Here is a 26437-nt window from a genome sequence, read left to right as displayed (position 1 = left end):
CCGGGGCCAAGGCCCCTCACAAACAGTGGACTAGGGGACCCCATGGTAAAGTAAAACATTATCGTAAAAATAAAACCTCTGCTTCACGAGTTGAAAACAACCTTACTGCTTAATTTTCAACATCAGGTAAGTTTTACTTACAGATTTCCTTTTCATCTTCTTGTACTCCTCTTCGATGGTAGCCAGTTTCTGTGATGCAATCTGTTTCTCTGTTTCTGCACGGTGTAATTCGGCCTGGGCTTGCTGCAAGGTGCTCTCCAGGGAGTGGGAGTTTGTCACAGAATCTTTGTGCGAGCCTTGGAGAGTCTTCAGATTGGCTTCAGCAGTTTCTAGCTGGGATTCTAACTGTTAGTCAAGTGACAATTGTAACAGCTGTTTTACAATTTCAGTTGAGAAGTAATTTGACTTTTCATTCATCATCACTTAACAATGGCCTGCCACAGTAACCTGGCGAAAAACATTCTCTCTACATATCCATAATGTTATATTTGCCCTTGAAACACAGCTATGGTCTGGCCTAGATGATTACAAAGCACATATACACACTTCCGTTTTCGTTATGGAGTGGGTACCATTCGTTGATATGACTGCCACTGGTAGCAGATTCATAGGCCAGAGTAATTCGCATCAAGACACGCTAATAAGACACTATCCACTAACACACAACCCTGACTTCAGTAACCTCTGACTGATTCAATGGCTGACTGACGTCACTGGATTCCTCCAGCAGCCAACGCCACTACCTCCTCCAAATACTTGTGCACAGTATAACACTCCAACTAAAGGAAAATCGTTAAAATGTTTTAAATTTGGTAAAAATTGAAAAATACTGTTTTCAAAAGTTGATTATGACATTAGTGGTAAGGAAAATGTGTGACAAATCGGTACAGTCTTCATTACCCTAAATGACATAAAAGTTTCACCACAAAAGTGCATTTTTTGAGGCAAATAAATATCACAAAATATTATTTCTGGTGCTGAAACTTACAATTTTCCAGCAGAATATCATCGCATGTTCCAAGCAAACCTCAAAACACCTTTCTAAAATCATCTGACCTCTCAGAATTAGGAAAAGTGGGCAATTTAGCCGTAGACAAAATTTATGGTCATTTAGAGGTAGCTTTTGAGCCCTGATGGAGACTTTGCTCACAATATCACACCAGCCCACAGATGAACTAACTGACACATCCAACCATAGACAGGTTCAAACCAAGATGCCCTCGTTGCTTTGCAAAGGTGCAAAAATATAAACAGATATTTTAGAACAGTTCAAACTCACCCTGGCCACTTTTTCTTTCAGTTCAAACTTCTCCATTTCATGGGCTGTCTTCATTTCAGCGATATTATGCTTAAATTCCAGTGTCTGCTCGGAGAAGTTGTCTCTCTTGGCACGGAACTCTTCCTCCAGGTTTCTGTGTGCTGCCTCCAGTTTAGCATACTTCTCCTAGGCAACAAAAAAAAACACAGATTAAAGCCTAAGAAACAATACTCATAATTCATCTTTCATCTTAATGTAGATCATACAGAGACAAGCTTTTAATGAACTTATCCTTCCTTAGTATTTTGTTTCTTTGTATGGGGCTTAACAATGTTTTCAACATTTTTCATCCCATCATGCTATTTTAACCCAGTCCATGTAGCAGAGCATCTTCATACTGTTATATTGTGCAGATACCACACACTAAAAGTAGCACATTTCAGCTTTCTACATTCAATGTCAAGCTTTTGTTTTGTCTTTTTAATTTCTGTATTATCTTTTTACGTAAGTAAAATGCTTTGAAGCAGTTCCTATTGTATCCATGAGCATTGTTTACACAGCGTGTGAGATGTTCTGGGCGTCAATCCAGGATTCGCAGGTGTGGTGTCTACCATACTGTGACAACACATGTTGGCATTTGTGCAATAAGGTAACAATTCGTACTTGTAAATTTGGATAAGAACACAACTATAAATGCATAGTTGTACACATGCCAGTCAACAGTTTCATGCACAGAAGAAGGCTATCCTACTTAATAATTTAATAACTTTATAAGGGATAACAGCTTGCAATGTACGCTGTTCTCCAAGCTGTCAACTGTGAAATGAAATTAATAAAATGTAGAAAAGACAAATACAGTAAATCTTCAACATTTTTTAACTTCTTTTTTCTTGGAATTTATGCACATAATTATTATGAAACTGAAGCAAATAATATTTGTTCGTGTCATTAAAGATGCAAGCTTCATAAAACTGTTCAAATTATTTTTCTACACCCCATAGTTCTTTCAGAATGTTTCAAAATACTGGTCACAGAGGCAGCTGAAAAGATTGAAAAAATGGGTGTATTTCATATTGGTATCACAATATCATGCCTAAGGTTGCAAGACTTAAACTGTGTCTCACCAAGAATCAATGTTTGAGCACCTACATGTACAAAACATGCAATTGCACAAATTATGATTTATAGTTTCTAAAAGTCTCCTTGAAGATTTGGTAAGCCTTACAGCCAAATGGCATGAATACATCACAGTTGTTTTAAGGCACCGTCCAAGCCAGGTTGCCTTTGCTACTGATATCATAAGATCTCCACCAGAAATTCTCAACAAACCCACCACACAGAGTTGAATATGTTGAGGTTTTCCCCCCAGTGTCATGTTTTCTATGATGTGAAATGTAGATGCTGCAATCTACAAACCAGTGTTTATTTCTTACCTCTAGGACTTGGGTTTTTCCCACAGTGTCATGTTTTCTATGATGTGAAATGTAGATGCTGCAATCTACAAACCAGTGTTTATTTCTTACCTCTAGGTCTTTGAGGTTTTCCCGCAGTGTCATGTTTTCTGTGAGATGAAATGTAGATGCTACAATCTACAAACCAGTGTTTATTTCTTACCTCTAGGTCTTTGAGGTTTTCCCGCAGTGTCATGTTTTCTATGATGTGAAATGTAGATGCTACAATCTACAAACCAGTGTTTATTTCTTACCTCTAGGTCTTTGGGTTTTTCCCCCAGTGTCATGTTTTCTATGATGTGAAATGTAGATGCTGCAATCTACAAACCAGAGTTTATTTCTTACCTCTAGGTCTTTGAGGTTTTCCCGCAGTGTCATGTTTTCTATGATGTGAAATGTAGATGCTGCAATCTACAAACCAGTGTTTATTTCTTACCTCTAGGTCTTTGAGGTTTTCCCGCAGTGTCATGTTTTCTATGAGATGAAATGTAGATGCTGCAATCTACAAACCAGTGTTTATTTCTTCCCTCTAGGTCTTTGAGGTTTTCCCACAGTGTCATGTTTTCTGTGATGTTAAATGTAGATGCTGCAATCTACAAACCAGTGTTTATTTCTTACCTCCAGGTCTTTGAGGTTTTCCCGCAGTGTCATGTTTTCTGTGCGGTGAGAGTTGATCAGAATCTTACTGTCTTCAGTGGTAGTCACCATCTTCTGGAGCTTCTCCTCAAGTTCTTGATTCTGCCTGTGAATAAAGTCATAACATTCAGAACCAAATAGGCATATGATTCTGATTTAAAATGTCATTATAAATGCCATTCTGATGGATGGCCACCGCCAACAAACGAACATACACTTAAGCCAACTGAGCAAGCAGGGGCACTTATCTATCACGTCATGAGGATAACTGTCTTCAGAGCACTTCACAGTTCCCATAGATATGTGTCAAGGCTTTAAGTCAGTTTGTATCTAGAACACTTCACAGTTCCCATAGATATGTGTCAAGGCTTTAAGTCAGTTTGTATCTAGAACACTTCACAGTTCCCATAGATATGTGTCAAGGCTCTAAGTCAGTTTGTATCTAGAACACTTCACAGTTCCCATAGATATGTGTCAAGGCTCTAAGTCAGTTTGTCTCTAGAACACTTCACAGTTCCCATAGATATGCGTCAAGGCTCAAAGTCAGTTTGTCTCTAGAACACTTCACCGTTCCCACAGATACGTGTCAAGGGCTGTAGGTCAGTTCGTCTCCAGATGACTGTACAGTTCTCACAGTTTTGTCTGTGTCAATGCTCTAAGTCAGTATGTCTTTAGACCACTGTACAGTTCTCACAGTTTTATCTGTGTCAATGCTCTAAGTCAGTTTATCTTTAGACCACTGTACAGTTCTCACAGTTTTGTCTGTGTCAGTGCTCTAGGGCAAACTGTACAATCCTTTCAGTTAAGTCTGTATTTAGGTTCAAAGTCAGTTTGCCTTTAGAGAACTGCCCATTCACAGTTAGGTCAGTGTCAAGTCTCTATGAAGTCAGTTACTCTGGCCCAGACGTCCATGTCCCTGCCTTGTGTGTGACTTACTTGGTCATCTCCTCCAGTTCCTGAAGTGTCCTGCCAAATGTACACAGCTGTACCTCCTTCTGGGACACCTTCTCCTTCAGTTCTCTGATCTCATCTCTACACACAAACACACCACAGGATGGGCATCAATCAGCACAACATTACAGACTGGTGACTAAATTGACTATAACCTAAAGTGACAATTTAACACCAGCATTGGAATAAATGCTGGAATAAAATCCCCCATGCCCCAAATATGAAAAAAAATGTTATAAAATATTACTTTCTGTGCTGAAATCCTTAGATATCATCCTACCTTCACAACAAACCTCAAAACACTGTTTTAACATCTACAGAACTCTCAGAATGAGGCAACATGTGTAACCTAATGATAGGCAAAGTTAAATATAATTTACATAAAACATAATTTAAGGCTTGACTTGATATTCTGTTTCCATGACAAGCCTGGGTTCCTGACTTATGAAGCTTACCTGAGGGCATCCATCTCCTTCATGGTGGCTGATTTGTCTGTCTCCAGAGACGCTTTCTCCAATGAAAAGTCTCTCTGAATGTTCTCCATGCTGCTATTGAAAATGGCCTGATTCTCCACCAATGATTTCTCTTTCTCATTCAGCTGACGACACAACTCCTGGTAATCTGCATGAACATTTCTGCCGTGTTTAAATTCGCTCATTGATTTAATTTAGTGTTATTTTAATGCCATACAAATATCAGTAACATTTAGTACAGTTTGTACAATAGTGGTTGTTGGAGACTTTTGAAAAAGGTTGAAATAACGTTGCCATTGCAAACAGCTGATACTATGTCGCCACTCGCAAAAGCTGATATAATTTCACCACCTCAAAAGGTTGGTACAATGTTACCACTGTGAAAGAATTATATAATATCCCCATTGCAAAAGGCTGATTGACCCAGGAGCCTCCCATCAATACGGTAACTGTGCCAGCTCATTCTGGCTTCTTCTCCCGCTGTACATGGGAAGGTCTGCCAGAAACCTGCAATGTTGGCTGCCATCATATAAGTGGAATATTCTTGAGTACGGCGTAAAGCACCAATCAACTAAATGAATGAAAAGGTCAATGTCACCATTGCCAAAGGTCGATAAAATTCAACCAATGAAACATGTTAATGTCACAGAATGCCAACTACAACACATATTCAACACATTTTACATGTAAAATTAAAAAAATTTAGAATTTAATTATGAGATGTGCTCTCCCTGAAGTCACTCCCCCCCTCCTCCATTTGATATTAGTAACTCTCCTTTAACACAACTAACCTGCATAGATATTTTGTTTTTCCTTTGACAGCTGCTCATAGTTTTCTCGGCTGACCAGCAGCTGACCTCTGTGAGTGTCCAGGTCTAATCTCAGCTGTTTCAGCTCGTTCTCCTTGCTCTCCAGCTGGGTCTACACCACGCAACACAAACACCATATTGGCTGGTTAAAACCAGCAAAATTTCTGTACTTCACAGGGTACCACATTGTGATGACCAAGTGGATAGAGTATGTGCCTCATAATTCAGTAGCATAGGTTCAAATATAATTTAAGTCAGGATGAAGTGAATATTGATTTTGTTGACTTATTTACAGCCATTTTCAGGAATTTTCAGTTCTCGTGGCCAGTTTCATGGGTGGAGGAAACCAGAGGGCCTGTGGTAAACCACTTGCATTAGCCAAGTGCCTGAAAAACATCCTGATGTAAAGCCACAGCCAGAGCTGAATTTGAACTTGTGACAAAAATTGGTCACGGGGCTGATTGGAGAACAATACTTTAAACAACTAAGCCAGGGAGGCAACAATAAAAAATATACCATAAATGTAATGCATTCAGGCCTATCAAGCTACAATGAGACATTACCGAAAGAAAGCTGAAAGCCGCATTAAAGGAGAACAAAACATAAAAATGCCAAAATCAGATGAAAGAGCGTTTAAAACATATTTGCAATATATCTCACAGATTACCTGACATGAGCCTGCGGCCAAAGCCTATATACAGAAAACACATGTAGTTGTAGGACCACAGCACTGCTGGTCCAAAAAGGGCATGCAGGGTATTCTCTATGTTTATTTATTGTTAGTGACTTGGTTTTTCTTTCAAACGTTTCATGACAAGACACAATCTACTAGCCTTGAGGTTCTCAGCTGTTTTTCTCTCAGACTCTACACTTGTCATCAGCAGAGTCTTTTCATGCTTCAGGAAATCCATCTTCTGTGTTAGCTCTTTCATCTCCTCACGCAGTTCACTGATGGTCGCCTGATTTTCAGACACCTATAAAATAAAAATAATAAAGCTCATGCAAATAGTACAGTATGTGAATCCAAAACTGTAACATTATAGTAACAGTGACCTCCCTTTGTTGATGCAAATCCGAGGATTCAACTTTGAGTTACACCCTGAATTTGTGACTATTCCACAAAAATGACGACAATCTACCTGAATGGTGTTTAACGCTATACTCAAGAATATTCCATTTATATAACGGCTGCAAGCACTATGGTTGGAGGAAACTGAGCAGAGCCCGTGATAAACCCACAACCATGTACAGGTTGCCGACAGACCTTCCCTCCTACCAAAAATGACAACCTACATGTACTCATATTCATTCCAGTTGCTATTTGTCTTTAACCAACAGCATTTCCTGAAGTGACATGTTAAAATATAAGCATGTTGTTCCATCTTGCTGCAAGGTACATCGTGTGGTGGCACATGACAAAGACATGTCAATTTGGCGTCAAGACATTAAAATCCAGAAAACAAGACGATCAAGACAAAAAAGAAAAAATGTCAGAAGAATGGAAATAAAATTTTCAATATACATGTTGTTGCTGTTGAATACGAATAGGTTCAGCTGAACTTTGAACTTTTGAAAAAGACAATAGTTGTAACTGTTTAACAAGAGTCTATATATATACAACTCTTTATGAAATGCAATCTTGATGAGCACTTTAACTGTTTTAAGAATTTAAAAATGTTAATGTCATTTTGATGAAGCAGCCATGCTGGACACAGAGGTCTTGAGAACATTATTAACTTTCCTTGTATGTTAATGAAAAACTCCATAATGTCATGGCATATAGGTAACCTGGAGGTCCCACCCATTAGTTAAACACAACTGATTTCATGACGTTTTGCTGAGAATCAAAATGGAATTCAGTTCCACATCATACTGCAATGGGGCAGTGGAACACTGAGCATTTGGGAACCGTCCATTAAATGTTAAGCAGATACATGCAAATTTACATATCGGATGGCATATCATTTCAGGAAAGCCAATGCCTGAATAGCAGTCAGTGGTTAGAGTAAGGAGTCTCATGTACCGTGTGTTTCTCAGCCTCCAGCCTCTGCTCCAGCGTGCTGTTCATGTTGGTCAGACTGCGTACATCCTCATTCAACTGCTCCATCTTAGCCTTGTTTTGCTGGTTCTCTGTTCCTAACTGGCTGATCGTGTTGTTGGCATGGCGTGAATCAGCCTCCAAGGCAATGATTTTGTTCTCCAGCTTGTGCACCTCATGTTGTGTGGACTTCTGTGACTCTGCATCAAACTGCGAGAGAAAAATTTCACACAGCACTTAAAATGGCAACTGTTTCTTGTCACCAAGGCCACAAACAAGAGCAAGACCACAGGTTTCAACAAATTCTCAATTGAACTTCAACCCCTCCACATTGTACATTTAACTATGTTCAAACGTGCACAAACTATGAACGCTATGCCAATCTGGGATATGCTTCTACACGTGTTACTGTACTTACATGTACATAACACTGATTTACATCCGATTCTTTAACATATAAGAGGGCATACTGCAGTACCAAAAACAATATTTTTTCAATGTAAACCAGTGATATTAACAGACTACAAAGAAACAAAAATTGATATTCCACAAAAATCTGAAAAAACCACAAGGTCTTTCCTTTTTTTTGTTTTGGACTGTTTTTCCTACATTTGTAATCAGTGTTTTGTATGAAGATTCCAAGGATTCTTGAAGAGGCTGTTAATACCTTATTAAGTATTTGTGCAACTTCCTGGTTCCTCCTGTCATGTTGCTCCACCTCCCTGTCCAGCTGTGTCTGAGCCTGATGTAACTCCATCTGCAACTGACTCCTCTCTGACACCAGCAACTGATTCACCTCCATCATGGCCGCCATCTCCTTCATCTGGGAGGGCAAGGGAGATAATTATGACAAATACTGAGAGAGATGCCTACATGTATTGTAAAATAAAGACAAGTATTCCAAAATTAGCAAATCATTACATTACTGAAAGCCAAAAAAACCTACCCTCCACCCCCCACCCCCACCACCCACAAAATTCACCATTAAAAACTGTTCATGAACACAGTTGGATTTAGTTGTTTTATGATACGTTTAAACTAGTAAAATTTTAATGCTCTTTCATCTGATATATGCTTCATTTTAGAGTGGTCTTTGCCTTGAAATGGAACTTTATTTCAAGTCAAATGATAAAGCTTACTGTGAAGTGACACTTTAGTAAGTTTCCACAACAAGGCCATAAATACATTTTCCAATCCCTCAGCAGACATACCTTCAAAGCCAACTGAACGGTCTGGTTAGAAATGTCATTCCTGTGACATTGGTTCTCCTTCAGCAGCATGTTTATCTTCTGACGACAAAAATCCATGTCCTGTTTCTGACGCCTGCAAAGTACACGTATAGGTTGATAAATACACATGGTCTTTGTATCAATTTTAAAGGCTTGTTGACAAAGTTCATAAATGTCAACATTTTACTCCATTAAAAAGATGAGAATGTTGACATAATTACTTAATGTACAACTGTAAACAAATGCCACAGAACTTTTTGTAAAAAAGTGCAAAACATGCAAGGGAAAACTGTATGTCTTAACTCACTCTAATTTGTCTGACAGCACCCCTAACTCAGCATCCTTCCCCTCTAGTAAGACCCGCAGGTCTAAGCACTCCTCTTCATGCTGAAACAATTAGTCCAGTGGTAAAATTCTGGTTGTCTTTAATCAGAACCCATGATTTGGTGGAAAAGGTTTCCAGCCATGCTTTAGTTATCATAGTTAAAAAAGGGTTGATATGAAGACATTTTAGGACCAAAATGATCCTAAATTAAGATTTATTCATTTATTGGATTGGTGATTTTACGTACTCAAGAATATTTCACTTCTATGACGTCGGCCAGCATTATGGTGGGAGGAAACCAAGCAGAGAAACCATGCAGCCCACAATCACCCGCAGGTTGCTGGCAGACGTTCCCACGTATAACCAGAGAGGAAGCAGCATGAGCTGGACTTGAACTCACAGCGATCGCATTGGTGAAAGGCTCCTGAGGCATTACGCTGGGCTGGCGCGCTAACCAACTGAGCCACGGAGGCCCCACTAAAATTAAACTTTCCGCACCATTGTATATCCTAGGGAGCCATATTAGGTGTGAAACAGATCACTGTCTGCTGTGTTTCACTTAACATTTCATCCACTGCCCGTAGAAGGGTGTGTTCTAGTCGAAGACCTGACCACCACAAGTGACCAATCCAGTGAATGGGTCCTTTATGGAGAATCTAAAGGAAGAGGCCAGTTGTGTTGATAACTTGGCCTCAAAGAGGGAGATAGGCACCTGCAAATCATGTATTATAATCAGCAGAATTCGGGTGCCCATGTTGACAGGTTATATACCTAACAGATAACTTCATCGAATATAAATATTCCATATTGATCTACCCCTTCTTGTAGCTCATTCTGGATGTGGTGAAGCATTTTGAGTGTGTCATTTACTAAACAATCAAATAAACTGATAAGTAATCAAGTTAATAAATAAATAAATAATCTAGTATTTTAATCTAGTTTTGATCATAAACTGTTGCATTATCATAATGTTCTAACAAACCTTCTGAGCTTCTGGTCCCAAATGCGCATAGCTGCGCTGGAAGTTGCCATGCTGCTGTCTCGCCTCCAGGTCAAACTTTGTGATGATGTCATGAAGATACTGTTCTAATTTCTCTAAATCTCGATCACATTTCTCCTTTTGCATGTAAAGTTCATCCTTTTCTTCTAGGCAGCACTGAACAAAAATGTCAAGAAAACAATGAACAATGTATGTCAACAACATTGATACTGTATGTAAAATGGGATGACTTTCCACCACTTTCCCACAGCTCAATGAAAGCTGGAAATATGTGTACCTATTCACAGGATTTATGCTCACTAAATAAATTCAACTCAGTTCTATCATGTCCGTACGTGGGAAGGTCTGCCAGCAGCCTGCGGATGGTCATGGGTTTCCCCCGGGGCTAGGCCCAGTTTCTTCGCACCATAATGCTGGCTGCCGACACATAAGTGAAATACTTTTGAGTACACCATAAAACATCAATCAAATAAATAAATCAAATAAATTCTATCATTCTAACAATGTGTGAGTGAGGGGAATAAGTTGTTGATTTTATGTTCATTGAAATCACAAGTGAAATATAGAAACGACGAAGGAAATACAATAAATAAGATTATGAATGAATAAATAAATGGACTGCCATGAAAAATACAACCTAATTCTCAACATATGCATATAAATGAAAAAACTTGGTTTTAAAAGACTAACTGAGTAAATGCTTTTATATATTCCTTGGTTCAAAGTGTGAATAATGAAGGTCACCTGCAGATGTTGCTCAAGGTCAGATTTGTCCGCTGTCAGCTGACTTGCTGTTTCTCTCTCCAGTGTCAACTCCTGAGTCAGAGAACCAGCTGACTCCTCAACTCAGTTATCTCCCCTCTCTGAGTCTCCACCAAAGAGAGAATTTGCTGCAAACACAAATGGCAGATGAACACGAAGTCTAATAACAACAGATTTGAGGTTGATGTATTTTCAATATACATTAGCTTTGTTTAAATCTTTTACAAATTGACATCAGGTAGGCTACGAGCTGTACTTCTTTATTTTTGTCCTATATGGCAGCTAAACTCCTGAAATTCATCAGACATCAGGTTATTGTCATCTATATTTTGCTTTACTGCATAGATCAACTGAGGCATGTTAAACTGTAGATAACTGGCATAAAAAGATGTCACTCTTGTAAACAGAGAACTGCAAATTGGCATCCCCAATAAACCTGGTGAATCAATCGATCATGTAGCAATATGTCATATAGCCACTGATAACAACAAACCTCCAAAAATTCCCAGCTGAGCCAACAATGAAACTAAGAGTTTAACTAGGGGTAAAACAAATTTTCAGCATCATCCAAACAGCCTTAGAGTCCCCTAAAAATGTTAGCATAAAAGATATATCTTTTAAGTTAGGTTTGTTTGATTGTTTGCTAATGGTTAAACTTTCGCTTCACTTTGCCATGAGCAAGACACCATAAAGGGCATTCCACTCAATCACAGTGCATGCACATGGGAGATCAGTGTCTGATCTAGCCTCTAACTGATGTATCACCTGATGTATGAAAGACTGTTAATTTCCAAACTTAAAGCATGACTTGACTGAACTCCGACCTCCAATAAGAGATGATGATTATACAAACATATAACAACGCACGACTTACAGACAGCTCCCCTTTAAGCCGGTCTCGCTCCTGTTCTAGGTCCCAGTTGCGTAGGTCTGTGGAGGCTGGGGTGGAGTGATACATTGGTGACATGTCTGGCACTACTTTCTCTGGACTACGCTGCAAAGCTTCGGATTCCTGCTGCTTTTGCTGCTGGACTTTGGCCAAGTGTTCTTCCAGACGGGAGGTCTTGTCCTTCTCTAGGCTCAAGTCCACCTGTACCTTTTTTACCTGTCAAAAGCATAAGCCTTAGTAACAACGAGTCCAAAAAATCTCCAAACTATGGCAGTGTCAGGCTATATTTCAGATGCAGCCTTCTATTTCCCAGGCCTTCATAGCTCTGTACACAGTTATAACGGTAAACATGTATACTTAAACAGGCCTAAAGAAGCCATACTGAAATTTGTTAACTGGCATATGAAACAATGAAAAAAGTTTACAAAATGCAAGTCAATCAACTACATGGACAGATTTCTCAAGATATCACTGATGATAAAGTGCCTAAGACATGCCCGCTCACCCACAGATTATCAAAGCTTTGCCTTGGAAAGAACATGGAGAATTTGGATTCCTTTAAGGATTTTAAGGGATAAGTTTTGTTATCTTCGCAATGTGATGTTTCTTACAATCTAATTACAGACAATGAACACTGCCCAGGGTTTCCATGGACAAGCATGGAAACTATCCAGGGTTTCTATGGATAAGCATGGACACCATTCAGGGTTTCCATGGATGAGTATGGACACTGGCAAGGGTTTCAATGGATGAGCATGGACAATGTCAAGGGTTTCAATGGATGAACATGGACACTGTCAAGGGTTTCAATGGATGAGCATGGACACTGTCAAAAGTTTCAATGGATGAGCATGGACACTGTCAAGGGTTTCAGTGGATAAGCATGGAAACTGTCAAGGGTTTTCATGGATGAGTATGGACACTGTCCAGGGTTTCCATGGATGAGTATGGACACTGTGAAGGGTTTCCGTGGATGAACATGGACACTATCCAGGTTTCAATGGACGAGTATGGACAATATCTAGGGTTCCCCAGGATGAACATGGAAATTGTCCATCATTCCTCTGGTAGAGTAAGAACACTGTAAGAACCCCAGGGTTTCTATGGATAAGCATGGACACCATTCAGGGTTTCCATGGATGAGTATGGACACTGTCAAAAGTTTCAATGGATGAGCATGGACAATGTCAAGGGTTTCAGTGGATAAGCATGGAAACTGTCAAGGGTTTTCATGGATGAGTATGGACACTGTCCAGGGTTTCCATGGATGAGTATGGACACTGTCCAGGGTTTCCATGAATGAACATGGACACTATCCAGGTTTCAATGGACGAGTATGGACACTATCCAGGGTTTCAATGGATGAGCATGGACAATATCTAGGGTTCCCCAGGATGAACATGGAAATTGTCCATCATTCCTCTGGTAGAGTAAGAACACTGTTCAGGCTACGGTTCAGCACAACCACTTTCCAGCATTTTTCAATATCCAGTTTTTCTGTCAGCTAAACATGGAATTCGTAAAAACTCCTTTCCGTCTGTACCAAGACAGTCCAAAGCTGTGAACTCTGTGAATTTGTTCTTTCCTTTATTACGTCACAATTATCAGTGTGCTTTCAATAGTGTGGTATGAGGTTTGAAGAATGCATCAGTGCATGTGTGCTCATAAAACATACATAAAGTACACACACACTGCAACATCACAGAAGAAAACAATACATTATACTGTCATTTGGACCATCTATGTAGCTCGTCCTCAAGTCCACCACTTAATACTGAAGACAGAACATCACGATCAACTACTGTTAAACAAGCTTCAAGTTCAACTTGCTTAATTACCCCTGGAACTCTCTGGAAGGATGTCCTGCAGGAATGAAAGTGTGTCAACTGGTGCAATGAACACAAACTTTTCTGGCAAGGTATTAAACCCTTCCTAAAAATGTTAATGTAATAAAAAGGTAATCTCTAAACCAAGGTCAATTCCACTTTCTCCAGACATTTAAATATGACAATCCAACACCAAGACAAAATTCCATCTTTCCTTTGGTAAACCACACATTTCTTCACCACGATTGAATACCATCTTCTCCATTACCATGAAAAAAAAATGATAATAATAACAATCCTAAAATATCCAAGAGCAGGATAACTTCTAGTTTTTCCAGCTGTAAAACAAAACAAAACCCAAACTTTTCCAGCTATAAAATAAATCAAAACAAAAATGAACTTTTTTTTACTTGTTTCTTAAATTGCTATGGAAGGATATAGCAATCTGTGTAGCAATATCAAACTCCAACTTCTATCACAATCAACAAATAAATAAGAAAAACCAACCGAAATTGTCACCAAAACATAACTCAATTTTCCGAACATAAAATTCCAGATTTCACAAATGTTACCTCATTCTGTGTATCTTCTAACTGTTTAAAAGAAAACAATTAAGACACATTAGCATCCCAGCTGTGAGTAATATGTAGTGGGAACACGGAGAGCCTGAAGGCTTGCAGGTACTATACGCATCATCCTGGTATGGAATGCATGACTATGGTTCATCCAGATTTTGTATGAAGTTTGAAGAATGTATTGTGCTTTCAATAGTGTGGTATGAAGTCTGAAGAACGTATTGTGCTTTCAATAGTGTGGTATGAAGTTTGAAGAATGTATTGTGCTTTCAATAGTGTGGAATCAAGTTTGAAGAATGTATTGTGCTTTCAATAGTGTGGTATGAAGTCTGAAGAATGTATTGTGCTTTCAATAGTGGGGTATGAAGTTTGAAGAATTTATTGTGCTTTCAATAGTGTGGTATGAAGTTCGAAGAATGCATGGTGCTTTCAATAGTGTGGTATGAAGTTTGAAGAATGAATTGTGCTTCCAATAGTGTGGGATGAAGTTTGAAGAATATATTGCGCTTTCAATAGTATGGTATAAAGTTTGAAGAATGTATTGTGCTTTCAATAGTGTGGTATAAAGTTTGAAGAATGTACTGAGCTTTTAATAGTGTGGTATGAAGTCTGCAGAATGTACTGTGCTTTCAATAGTGTGGTGGTAAGTTACTGTGGAGACGTACTAAACTACAACTGCTGGTAAATAAACTGGCATGTGTTCCATTGGACACAAGGCTATTCTTACAAGTACTTTCACTAAATACACAATACACATAACCATTATCTTGCTTTTAATTTAACATATTAAACCGTTATGGTTTGCCAAGCTAATACACGATATCAATCATACCGTAGCTTTAGATTTGTGCAATTCCTGGGTCACTCCCTCTAGGGCCTCCTTCAGACTGGTCAACTGTTTTAACTGTTCTTTCTCTGACATGTTCTGACTCTCAGCAAACTTCCGTTTCTCTTGCAACTCTTGTTGTAGGCTCTCCAACTGAAGAATGAAGAAATAAGCCAGTTGTTTTTCACGACTAAACAACACTTTTCAATACGGGCATTGACCTTTTTTCTCAAAACAATATTACAAAAGTTAGAACACTTTTATTTTATTTTCTATATTTTTACAACTTAAATTATTGTTTTGTTAAAATCAGGGTTTACGGTTATATTTGGTTATTCTCACAAAATATGTCTTGTGTAAAGTAAGAAATGAAAACTTAATAAATGAGGTGTGATCTACATATGGAGAATATCCGGTACTTACTTGTTTTGTGATATCAGCATTACGTTCTGTTTCCAACAGAAGCTGCTGTTTTGTCTGTTCTAACTCTGCCTCTGACTCTTGGAAGTGTTTGGTCAATGTTCTCACCTCAATCTCACGGTCCTCAAGGGCATGTTCCAGAAGAGATGTCTTCCGAAAAAAGAAAAAATATAGATACATGTATTAAAAGTAACATGAAATTATTGAAAAAGTCAAGGGCTGAAAAGGTCATTTCAAACAGTGGTAATAAGGTATAAATATTGTAAAGTACATGTGCAGAGTACATTTCTATTTCTACCTGTAGCCGAAATAATTCCTCTCTCAGTGCAAAATCTTTTAACACCAACAAATAATATAGGACATGAAGAAAAGTAGCAATGAGATGACATATTCCTGGCTGTACATATGAAATGGAGCTGGGTTATGACCCTTTGACAACTCTTCATAAACAAATGATGCATTTCACAACTCCACATGTTCACCATAATACCTGCAAAGTTTTTGTGAAACCTTTTAAAAGCTGTATTCTTGTGAAATCCAGACTCCATCCTCAAATAGTGGTAACTTATATAATAATTCCGAGAATGGGAACTAAAAAGCACATACAGATGGTTGTATCATCCTCTATGCATCTAAACACTTTCAGGAAAGTCTCCTGAAAACTGCAGGAGAGGTTGCATTGAGAAGAAGTGCTTAAGGCCACAGGCAAACAAACAAACGAAAAGGCTGAGCAGGGGATAGCAGAAAGGCAGCAATACAAGTTCTACCATATACATGTTTAAAAGGTTTAGTAATAAACATGTTGAATTAGGCATACTTAACGAAGGGCTAGCCACACCTTTTTCTCGTCTTCCTCTGCTGATTTGGCTTTAGACTTGACGACTTCCTGATTGGCTGCTGTCACCTTTTCTTCTATGGACACCTTCTCCTCACAGAGGGCCTGATACTTATCCTGCCAAACCTCCACATCTGCTTCTAGATTTCTAGTCTGTAAATACACAGGATGATATACAGAGTACAAACACATACATGCATGTTACAAATACACACATGCATGTTACAAATACATACATCTGGTTACAAATACATACACATATACACACATAAGTTACAAACATACAAGCATGTCTGTTTGTTTAATTTATTGGGTTTTGGTCATATCACAACAGTGATTCCTTGTAGCAGGCAGATACAATGTCGTCATATTGTGCTGCCTCACCGAATCACTGAAATTAAGAGAACTGCATATCCCATGAGATTATCATCAAAACAAAGAACCCATCTGGCTTTCAATTTCAAAGCTTGCATAAAAACACTAAAACCAAAACGATCTACAGAAAGTTTTCCAGTATCCATGCCAGTGGAAGTTCACAGGTGTACATTTTAGTATTTATTACATGTTGCCAACATGGCAGTAAAAAGGCTGAAATCCACGAGTAATGTTCATCTCTGCATGCACACCTACACACATATGAATCGGCTACATGTAAACGTACCATATTTATTTTCTGGTGCATCCTACTACTTCAATAACGCATACCTGGTCAGATTAATCACTGCAAAATGTCCAGCTAATTGGAGGTGTGCATCACTGAAGGCTAGTTTTTACCTGTCCCCCCAGGTGGATTATTATGTCACAAGCTATCATCACATGCGCCTGTATATGCACTTTACATGTATCATGTGCATACAAGTCATACACGTTTCTTACATATACATGTATGCCTTTAGGGCTGGTCAATTGTCACAGCTTTACACACGCTGACACTGAAATCAAAATCAATACCCCACAGCCACAGCTGCTGGCAAACCCTAGGTACCCAACAACTTACTCAGGCTGTGAATCCCATGTAGGCTAGCCAGGTGAATAACTTTACTAGTATCATGTATTGATTTCTTATTGATCGCACATATTTTAATTAATGCTTTTTCACTTACCTAAAGCAGTGCGCATAATATTTATTTATTTGTTTGATTGGTGTTTTAGGCCGTTCTCAAGAATATTTCACTAATACAACGGTGGTCAGCATTATGGTGGAAGGAAACCGGGAAATGCTAGTCCGGAGGAAACCCACGACAATCCACAGGTTGCTGCAGGCCTTCCGACACAAGGCCAGAGAAGAAGCCAAAATGAGCTGGACTCACACCAACCACACAGTGCTCTGTGCTGGCATGCTAACCCCCTCGGAATGCCAACCCCAAGTGCTCATAAGAATCAGCTCTAAGTCATTTACAGCATAATTTACTTTAACTTTTAAAAAATGTGCCAACCTGCTAAAGCCAACTGTTCATCTTATAAAGGATACAGATTTGTCTAGAGCTATTAGAACTGTCTTTATTTTATACATAAAAAAGTTTCAATATGATACTAATTGCAAGTATGAGATGTTCAACAGAAGCTGGTATGTACAAAAATACTGGTCATTCAAAACAAACAGAGACATTCTGTACAGGCTGTTTTTCTCCCTATATTCTTACAATTAATACTCTACTGTGCACGTTAAATGATATGAAAGTACCACTGCCAAAAGTGTTAATTTCCTAAAATATTTTCAACAAAATAAATATGCAAGGGTTTCCTATAGGCTATGACCTGTTTTTTTTCCACTCACAAACCTGCCTGCCAATGTAGAAGTGAAAGGGTCTTCAGTGCAGCGTGACAAACTCTATTAATCTATTAATTTATTTGACTGCTCTCACAAATTTTTCACTTGTATGATTGCATATACTTTTATGGTTGGAAGAAACCAGAGGGCCATGAGTAAACAAGCGATAAAGAGTAAACTACCGACTTTTGGTAAGTTACTGATGAACTTTCCACCTATAGATATATATGCATGCCATATTGGTAGGAGAGGTCTCAAATGAATATTTGACCGTACAAACTGCCACACGAGTGTCGTCAACTGCCTGCTGTCAACAAGGAATGACAAACAATCTACTAATCCATGTCCAAGGCCGGGTTTGAACCCGTACCTGATGTGTCCTAGCAACAGGAGGCAGGGATCTCTAACTACTAAATCACAGCCTGATCCCCACAACCGTCAAAAAAATATGTCCATACATTAAATGACAAAATATATTACAATAAAACAATAAAACCAGGAATTTTTGACACTTTCAGCTCAGGTGTAATTAGCAAATTTTTAATATTACAAACCTACCTGTTCACTGAGGGAGTCAATCTGTCGTTGCAATGTCTTTTCCTCCTCAGACAGCTGCAGTTTAGTATACTCCAGCTCTTCAGTCACATCTGCCAGGGTCCTCTCCTTGGCAGCTAGCTCCGCCTCCAGCCTGTCAATCTCAACCTTTTGCAGCTTGTTGCTGCGTGTTAGCTGAGACACTTTGACCTCCAGCTCATCCTTCTCTGATGATAACTCATACAACTGAGCTAATTAGGGAGAACAGAATTTATTATCAAGAAAGTGTAAAGCCATTATTATGATAAAAATGATGCATCTGACATGGTTATAAAGTATGATATAAGTATGATATAAGTATAAGTGATAAATATTTTAACAATCGGATAATCTGTTGAAGAATGAATGATTAAGGCTTCACACCTTTTCATAATTTGTTGATACAATTTTGTTATTACATGACGCAAGTGTTCCAAACCAATAACATTACAGTCTATATATATACATACATATATATGCATATATACATATATATATATATATATATATATATATATATATATATATATATATATATATGCATTCCACTGTACCCATGAAGCAAGATCAGTTTAAATCAATTAAGCGAGAGGCAAGAAGATTAAAGAAAAAAAAACTAAATAATAAAAAGAACTAAATAATAAAAAGAAACCATCAAACAATACCAACAGCAGCTTGTCATGCTGTGGTTTTGTAGTGGATGTATTGTCACGGGGTGGTTCTGTAGTAGACATATTGTCACAGGATGTTTTTGTAGGAGAGACACCATGCGGTTGTCATGCTGCTGTCTTTTACCAGACTATACACATGTGGCTTTATAATTTGTAGTAGACAGTGTGTGGTTTGTCACACAGTGGTTTTGTAGCAAACATGATACGATTCATCAAAGGGTGGTTTTCTAGTAGATATCTAATGATTTATCAAAGTGGCTTAGTAACAGAGACCATACGATTTATCAATTAAAGGATGGTTTTGTAGTCGATATCTTATGATTTATTAAAGTGATTTAGTAACAAACATCATTCGATTTATCAAAAGGTTGTCACAAGCTTTAGGGATAGTTCTGTAGTAGATACACGTGGCTTGTCGTGAATCAGTTTTGTAACAGGCTACTGTATGTGGTGTGGTTTTGTAGTGATGATGTGGGTTGTTTTGGTGGGTCCTACATGGTTTGTTGAAGTGTGGTTTATATGTAGTGGACACAATGTACATGTGCTTTGTTCACTGAGATGAGGACATAGCCTTGGCTGTGTTACCTTTGTAACCAGAGATGGTTTCGTTCAGAGCTGCTTCCCTCGTCAGCATATCTTCCTTCAGAGTATCGTTCTCAGCCTTCATGGCTGCCATGAGGTCCTCCACAGTTTTCATTTTGGCCTGAGCCTCATGACGTTCCTTCACCAGCTCAGACACCTGTCTGAATCACAAAAAAATCCAATCAGCACATCTATCTCATTCCTGATTTTTAATCAACAAAATCATGTGTGAAAACTAAGATGTGAACTCTATGGATAAACTGATTATCACCCAACCAAAAAAGTTAGCTCAAAAAAAGTAATGACTAGTAAACATAACAAAAAAAACAGATGGCTATAAATCAAAAAATGCCAGCTTCAGACACAGATAAATGTACAAATTCCCACACTACAAACAAAGGGACAAAACTTTTAATTATTGAAAATATTGCTGAATCCAGATCTAGATAAATTCCATGGATTGGTCAGAGCTGTGAATAAAATTTTATCCAAATCCATGCATAGCTTTTTCTGTAAACTCAGTGACTTACAGACACAGTTAAATGCTGGTAAAAGCATGAACACGTTTCACAGAGCAGTACTATTACCAAGAGGGGAGTATTAAATTCTTCTCACAAACACGATAACAACAGAAGAACAGAAACACTGTATCAACTCACTTTTTGTAAGTAGATTCCAAAGTGTTTTTCTCATTGAGAATTTCTTCCACTTCTTCCTCGGCCATTCGTATCTTCTCGTCGTACTGGTTCTTCATCTCCTTCAGGTTCTGAACAGGAATACAAAGTGAACAATCTAGGAAATCCTGACAACCTCACTATTTACATACCGCAATAGTGGCACTGACGTTTTTCAGATTTGACATATATTTATATATTTTATTGGGATTTCACGTTTGCTCAGAGGGTTAGCTACAGTAGTAGCTAGTGAATACGGGTATGAATCCATACAACCCATACCATATAATGAGGGAAATTCTTCACACAGAGTTGTACATATATAACATCAAGTCATCAAGATCAACATGCTTTTTCTTCTTACTATAGAGGATTCAGTTTTATTTTGGATACTACAGACAGGTTTCTTGACTCACTGCAAACGAGGTCCGTGAAGAAGATAACAAAGAGATAGAAATTAATGTCACTGCACACTATTTTCAAGAAAATACTAATGTACTTGCAAGTCTTATGGTAAATATGACAAAATATTAAAAAATTAACTGTGAAAACAGATGAAGTCTTAATTTTAATGTCAAGAGCCAACAAGTTTATAAATATATATTGTACCAAACGTAATATGAAGCAAACCTCTAAATTCCAGTGAAACGCTACATAACTTAGATTAGTAATACCAAAACCACCATCTAAATTGCTACATAAAAATGAGGACACCTGTCTATAATCAATACTCTTATAGAATTCAATAACAATAGCTTTTCAACTAACTCCTGAACTTTTGTTAAACGTTTTTGAAGGAAATGTGGTAACCCATGCAGTCTTTGCTATTTACAATGGCGCTTTGTAGCAGCACAAAAGATTTATTCAGACAGTAAAACTTAACAATCGGCCATCTAACTGTCTCAAATTAAATAACTGATTGGTGCTTAAAACTGTTTTCTGCACTTAATCAGTGCCATGAGTGGAAGACAGGTGTCAGAAGTAAACCATTGGCAAATAACTGACACACAGATCACCGTGAATTGCTCAGCCTTAACCTACAGGGCACATTCAATGTGTGTGTCATATTGTCGGGAAAAGTCATCTTTAATAAACTTTATGTAAGAATACACAAAGGGCCCTACAAATGCTGGTGACCACTTTAACATTGCCAACAAGGCACCTGAAGAGTGGAGACAGTGGAATGTTGAAGGTTCATGCACTGTGATACATGTATGTACCCTAACCCTTCAACCTTTTCAACTGGCTCTGCAACCAACATTTTGAAACATTCTGAGAGAACTGTGGGGTGAAGAGAAATAATTTGCACAGTTTTATGAAGTTCACATCTTCAATGACACAAACAAATCATTTTTAGCATCATTATTCATAATAAGTGTATGCATAAATTCCACTGAAAAAAGGGCTTTAGTGGTTGAAAAAGTTGACGATTTACAGTATGTTAAACTCTTTAACTTATTCATTTATGATGAAATGAGAGTGGGGAAAAAGCACACTTTAAAAAACACACAAAAAAAACAGAAAGCAAAAATGTACAGACATTCAAAAAAAAACAACAAAATATTAGCAAAATATTTCAAACAAATGTTGCAAGTCTCAGACAGAAAACTATAGCAAGTATTGATCCACAACCAAATGAATAATCAAATCCCAGATTCTGTTGTAGTGGAAAGACAAGAAACCAGAGAAGAGAGAGCCAAGCAGACTATCACCTCAACCATGTCTTACCTTCATGGCATGTTCAGCTGTCGATACAAACAAGTTGACGGAGCTACAGTAGTTTTCCGTGGAAGGAATGTTGTTGTTGTTGTTGTTATTTGTTGACATACTTGAGTTGTATATAGTATTCACTGTAATTAACATACACTCACAGGTTTGCCACTGGCTCACTGATTGAGGGGGTCACTAGTGTAGAACAGGTTCCAAAAACCAAGGTGGGTAAGGAAATAAAGTCCACAGCTTCTTACCATGTGTATGAAATTCATAGCCACAACTCAGGATACCAGGGAGTCCAAAGTCACAGAGAATTCATCGAGCCATACAAGTATGTAGCATTAACACGTATCAACCACTGTTAGAGTCGGGGATACAGGATTTCCCAGTTTACATGGAATATCGCAAACGGACAAAAACCACAAATTCACACTCAACCGTTCTTGAACATTAACATCAGACACTGACAGGGAATGAGGGTCAAGAGATAAACAAATACTTTCTGAATTAAACCAGTTATCCCCCACTGTCGAAGCTAGGGTTAAAAGATTTCCCGGTTTACAAATATATCCCCATCGGGGAAAAGTTTGAAACCCACTGATCAGGTAGACACTGTCAAGGAAAGGAATTTGGCCAGAGAAACCAATGGTGGTTCCAATGAAATGACCGCAAATTCTTGTAGATGGATGAATAATTAACTCACACAAATGACGTCATGAAGACGATATTCCATCTCATGATCAGAATCCATGATCACAACCACAGCAAAACACGTACAGCTTTCCACGGCAAGTTTTAAAAGCAGATCAAACTGTGCACACCTTTGCTCTGCAGTGCAAAAAGCAGGAGAGCCTAACCACCAGGCTAAAGTGTCAAATTAAACAAATGAAAACCTGTGTTGTCTATGTAGCATCCTGCATCCAAGAGCTGGGAAACAGATGAAGTTTGAAGTTAACATCGAAGCAGGCTTGGTGAGGATTAAACACTACACCCCAGAGTGCCTGGATGTTTAAGGGTCTGAAGGTTTACACCTGTACCTATGTGTCTACCTGAACTCTAATACCTGCTGTTACACCTGGGACACAAAAGCTGAGGGACAGTCTCCACAAAGCCCCTGTCCACAGCCACAAGTGCACAACTCACACATATGCCACAGAACTAACAGCAGCATTACACACCCAAAGTGAAAGCTCAAACATTTTAGCATTGTTACTTGAGTTTCACCTGTCGTGCACTTCCGTGCTGTATGCATATGCCAGCTGATGCAAATTATTTGTGTTTTACAACAGTTAGCCTGGAAACCAATGCAATGACAGACACCATCAATAATACTCATTCATAAAGGTGTGTGGCAATTATTTTGCCAGCAAAAGATCCTCAAAATTATGAAATAAAATTAACCATTTTAGCTAATTAAACAGGGCATCAGTAAACAATACAAATCCCCTTATTACACATATTTATTTATCACTATAAAATGTGATGTATGTGTGGCATGACATTATACACAATAGCATCACCTAAAATTTGAAGGGAATGATCAACTTAAGCCCTACAACTCACCTTTAATTAGCCTAATAAATCATTGAGATATTTATATGCACAGTTTTACTTCAACGTTTGTTACAGTGTTAGAGTAATTTATGTGCATATTTATGATATATGTACACCGTATGTGTCATTTTTTTTACATGTATGTATCTTTGAGAATAACTGGACAAGCAGTGAGTCTGAATAAAAAGAACCCAAATGTGACCGGACTTGATTAGCTTGTTTAAGGAGAATTAATGTGTGTGAAATCAGCTGAATATGCACAATCCCCCTCACTGATATCAGGGAATAAGATAACAATGTAACATATACATGTAGGCGCATATAACATATATACAGTAAGCCTGTGGTAACGTCTCCCTGAATGATATCAGGATGTAAGATGACCCTATAGGCACCTGTAACCCTGTGGTAATGTTCCCTGATGATACCAGCATATAGAGATGACAATACAATCTATAAACATATGTAATTTTGTGACAATGTCTGTGTGATATCAAGTGTAAGATAACACTGCAATCTATGAACACATGTACAGCAATTGTGTGGTAATGTGGCTATGAATGATATCAGGATGTAAGATAACCCTACTAGCACTTGTAATCCTGTGGTAATGTGCGACTGGCCAATATCAGGATGTAAGCCAACTCTAGATGACCTGTAATCCTTTGGTAATGTGACCCTGACCGATATCAGGATATAAACCAACTCTAGATGACCTGTAATCCTTTGGTAATGTGACCCTGACTGATACCAGGATGTAAAGATAACACTAAAATCTCTAAGCACCTGTAATCCTGTGGTAATGTCCCCCTCGCTGATTTTCAGGTCAAACAGATACTGCTGCCATTCCTGCAGTTTGTGTCCAGCCGCCTCGTACCTTCGCCACAACTCGCAGACCATGTCAGTCTCTTGACCAGGACAAAGTCCTGTCTCTCGCTGGATGAGGGTCATTATTTCCTTAACATCTGTGGTCATCTGGACATAACAGTGTGAGGGTGTACAATAGTAAAGCTTGTAATGCACTGATAGATAGACTGTTTGCTCATTGCTGAAAATAACAGCACATGCGCATCCAAGTGAAAACGATTCAAAAAAGCAATTTTATCATAGCTAAAGTGATAAAAAGAAAATATAAAGTTTGCAAATCAATTCCATCAGTGAAATTTTTGAAAAATACTTTTGCCACAGAAAGGTTGTAAACAGATTTGATACTTGCTAAAACACTTGAATTCATCTTAGAATTGAAAAAAAAAACATACTGAACATGCTGAAAGTCATATGAAGTACAATGCCGAAACAGAAACAGAACAATGTTGAACCACAATACTAAGTAACATACCAGTTTACTTTCAGCCCTGATGGTAGAATGAATGCTGTCGGGCAGGTCATAGGAACTCTTTCTTGTGGAGTTAAGAATGTCACTTCCAAGAGGGAGTGCGAGACGAAGCTCCAAGTTCAACTCCCGTAGCTCTTTCGTCTTCTCGTCCAAATGTCGACATCTGTCTTTTGCAAGTGTCAGCTGGCGAGTTAACTCCATTTCGGATGTCTATGACACAAATACAAAGTAACTAGTAGATGAAATCTGAAAAGTCTTTGTAACAATGGCTGTGGGATATTCGACAATTACAGGAAGTATTTTAACATTAAATCATAGGCTGGGAATCTCTGAACTTGACAGAGAAAAGTAATGTTTTTCCTTAAGCTAAACTGATTTCAAATAACTCAAAATTGTCAAAGTACCCAATGTCTCATCTGACATCCTCAATTAGAACACATACATGTACATGTATCAAACATAAACCAGAATTAAAACAAGTCATGTTGTTGACACCAACACTACACTTGCCAATATTACACTTCCACCCTCTCTTTTTCATAATGCATTGTCTTTCTACAAAACAGCCATGTTAAAATGTTAACCTCAACCAAAAACTAAGCATAATCCTTAACCCATATCTTTAACCTAACACATTTTGATGTGCCATGTGCCAATCCCACGAATGAAAGAACACCAATTGTTTGCAATATCGCAGAACAAATTTGTTTTCTGCTAATCAAAGCCACAGAATTTAAGGGGACAGTGCCTTAGCCAATTACAATGTTTAACACCATAAATATTCCACCGTATCCAGTGCTGAACTTTACCTAGATGCTTATAACCAAACACCAAATAGAAACACCATACCATGAACCTCACTCACAATGCCTCACCTTTCTTCACACTCGTCATGCATGTGAACTAAAACAATTCAAATTAAATTTTCTTAACTAAAGAAACTATGGTTTGGATGGACTGAACTGAAATAAGAATTTAAGTACTCCAAGTAAGATGAAGATGAAAGGAAGATTAGCAGCATGGAATAAAGTTTGTCATCTGGCTATAGTATAAACATGTTCTCTTCAATAGACAGTTTGCGAGGCAACTTACCACAAGTTTGGAGTTTTGAGTCAAAAGTTTCTCTTCCACTTTTGTTAAACACTTCCCCATATTTTCTCTCTCTTTAAAGAATCTTTCTTCATTCAGCTTCAGACGATTCTCCAAGATCTTTGTCTAAGGAAAACAAAGTTGACTTTTAAAGGATTTTTTCAGAACGAT

General features: G+C 38.2%; 1 protein-coding gene across 1 annotated transcript in view; it reads right to left on the bottom strand.

Annotated features, from left to right (window-relative positions):
- The window catches only part of LOC135473186 (uncharacterized), a 58735-nt gene that overhangs the window by 9784 nt on the left and 22514 nt on the right, over nucleotides 1-26437 (bottom strand). Inside the window, exons 9-32 of the mRNA XM_064753029.1 lie at nucleotides 26270-26392; nucleotides 25181-25387; nucleotides 24628-24816; nucleotides 20560-20666; nucleotides 19904-20061; nucleotides 18633-18859; nucleotides 16307-16456; nucleotides 15472-15618; nucleotides 15055-15201; nucleotides 14220-14240; nucleotides 11807-12037; nucleotides 10915-10986; nucleotides 10153-10326; nucleotides 9153-9232; nucleotides 8828-8939; nucleotides 8284-8439; nucleotides 7602-7826; nucleotides 6412-6552; nucleotides 5561-5690; nucleotides 4752-4917; nucleotides 4282-4377; nucleotides 3328-3451; nucleotides 1280-1444; nucleotides 142-345 (exon numbers count right to left, since the gene is read on the bottom strand). Of these exons, the coding sequence (XP_064609099.1) occupies nucleotides 142-345; nucleotides 1280-1444; nucleotides 3328-3451; nucleotides 4282-4377; nucleotides 4752-4917; nucleotides 5561-5690; nucleotides 6412-6552; nucleotides 7602-7826; nucleotides 8284-8439; nucleotides 8828-8939; nucleotides 9153-9232; nucleotides 10153-10326; nucleotides 10915-10986; nucleotides 11807-12037; nucleotides 14220-14240; nucleotides 15055-15201; nucleotides 15472-15618; nucleotides 16307-16456; nucleotides 18633-18859; nucleotides 19904-20061; nucleotides 20560-20666; nucleotides 24628-24816; nucleotides 25181-25387; nucleotides 26270-26392 (3552 nt within the window). The remainder of the gene's footprint in view (nucleotides 1-141; nucleotides 346-1279; nucleotides 1445-3327; nucleotides 3452-4281; nucleotides 4378-4751; nucleotides 4918-5560; nucleotides 5691-6411; nucleotides 6553-7601; nucleotides 7827-8283; nucleotides 8440-8827; nucleotides 8940-9152; nucleotides 9233-10152; nucleotides 10327-10914; nucleotides 10987-11806; nucleotides 12038-14219; nucleotides 14241-15054; nucleotides 15202-15471; nucleotides 15619-16306; nucleotides 16457-18632; nucleotides 18860-19903; nucleotides 20062-20559; nucleotides 20667-24627; nucleotides 24817-25180; nucleotides 25388-26269; nucleotides 26393-26437) is intronic.

The sequence above is a fragment of the Liolophura sinensis genome, chromosome 8 (assembly GCF_032854445.1).
Source record: "Liolophura sinensis isolate JHLJ2023 chromosome 8, CUHK_Ljap_v2, whole genome shotgun sequence".
In the NCBI taxonomy this organism is placed as follows: domain Eukaryota; kingdom Metazoa; phylum Mollusca; class Polyplacophora; order Chitonida; family Chitonidae; genus Liolophura; species Liolophura sinensis.
The sequence above is the reverse complement of the archived record's forward strand: the minus strand, read 5'-3'. Positions and strand labels throughout refer to the sequence as shown.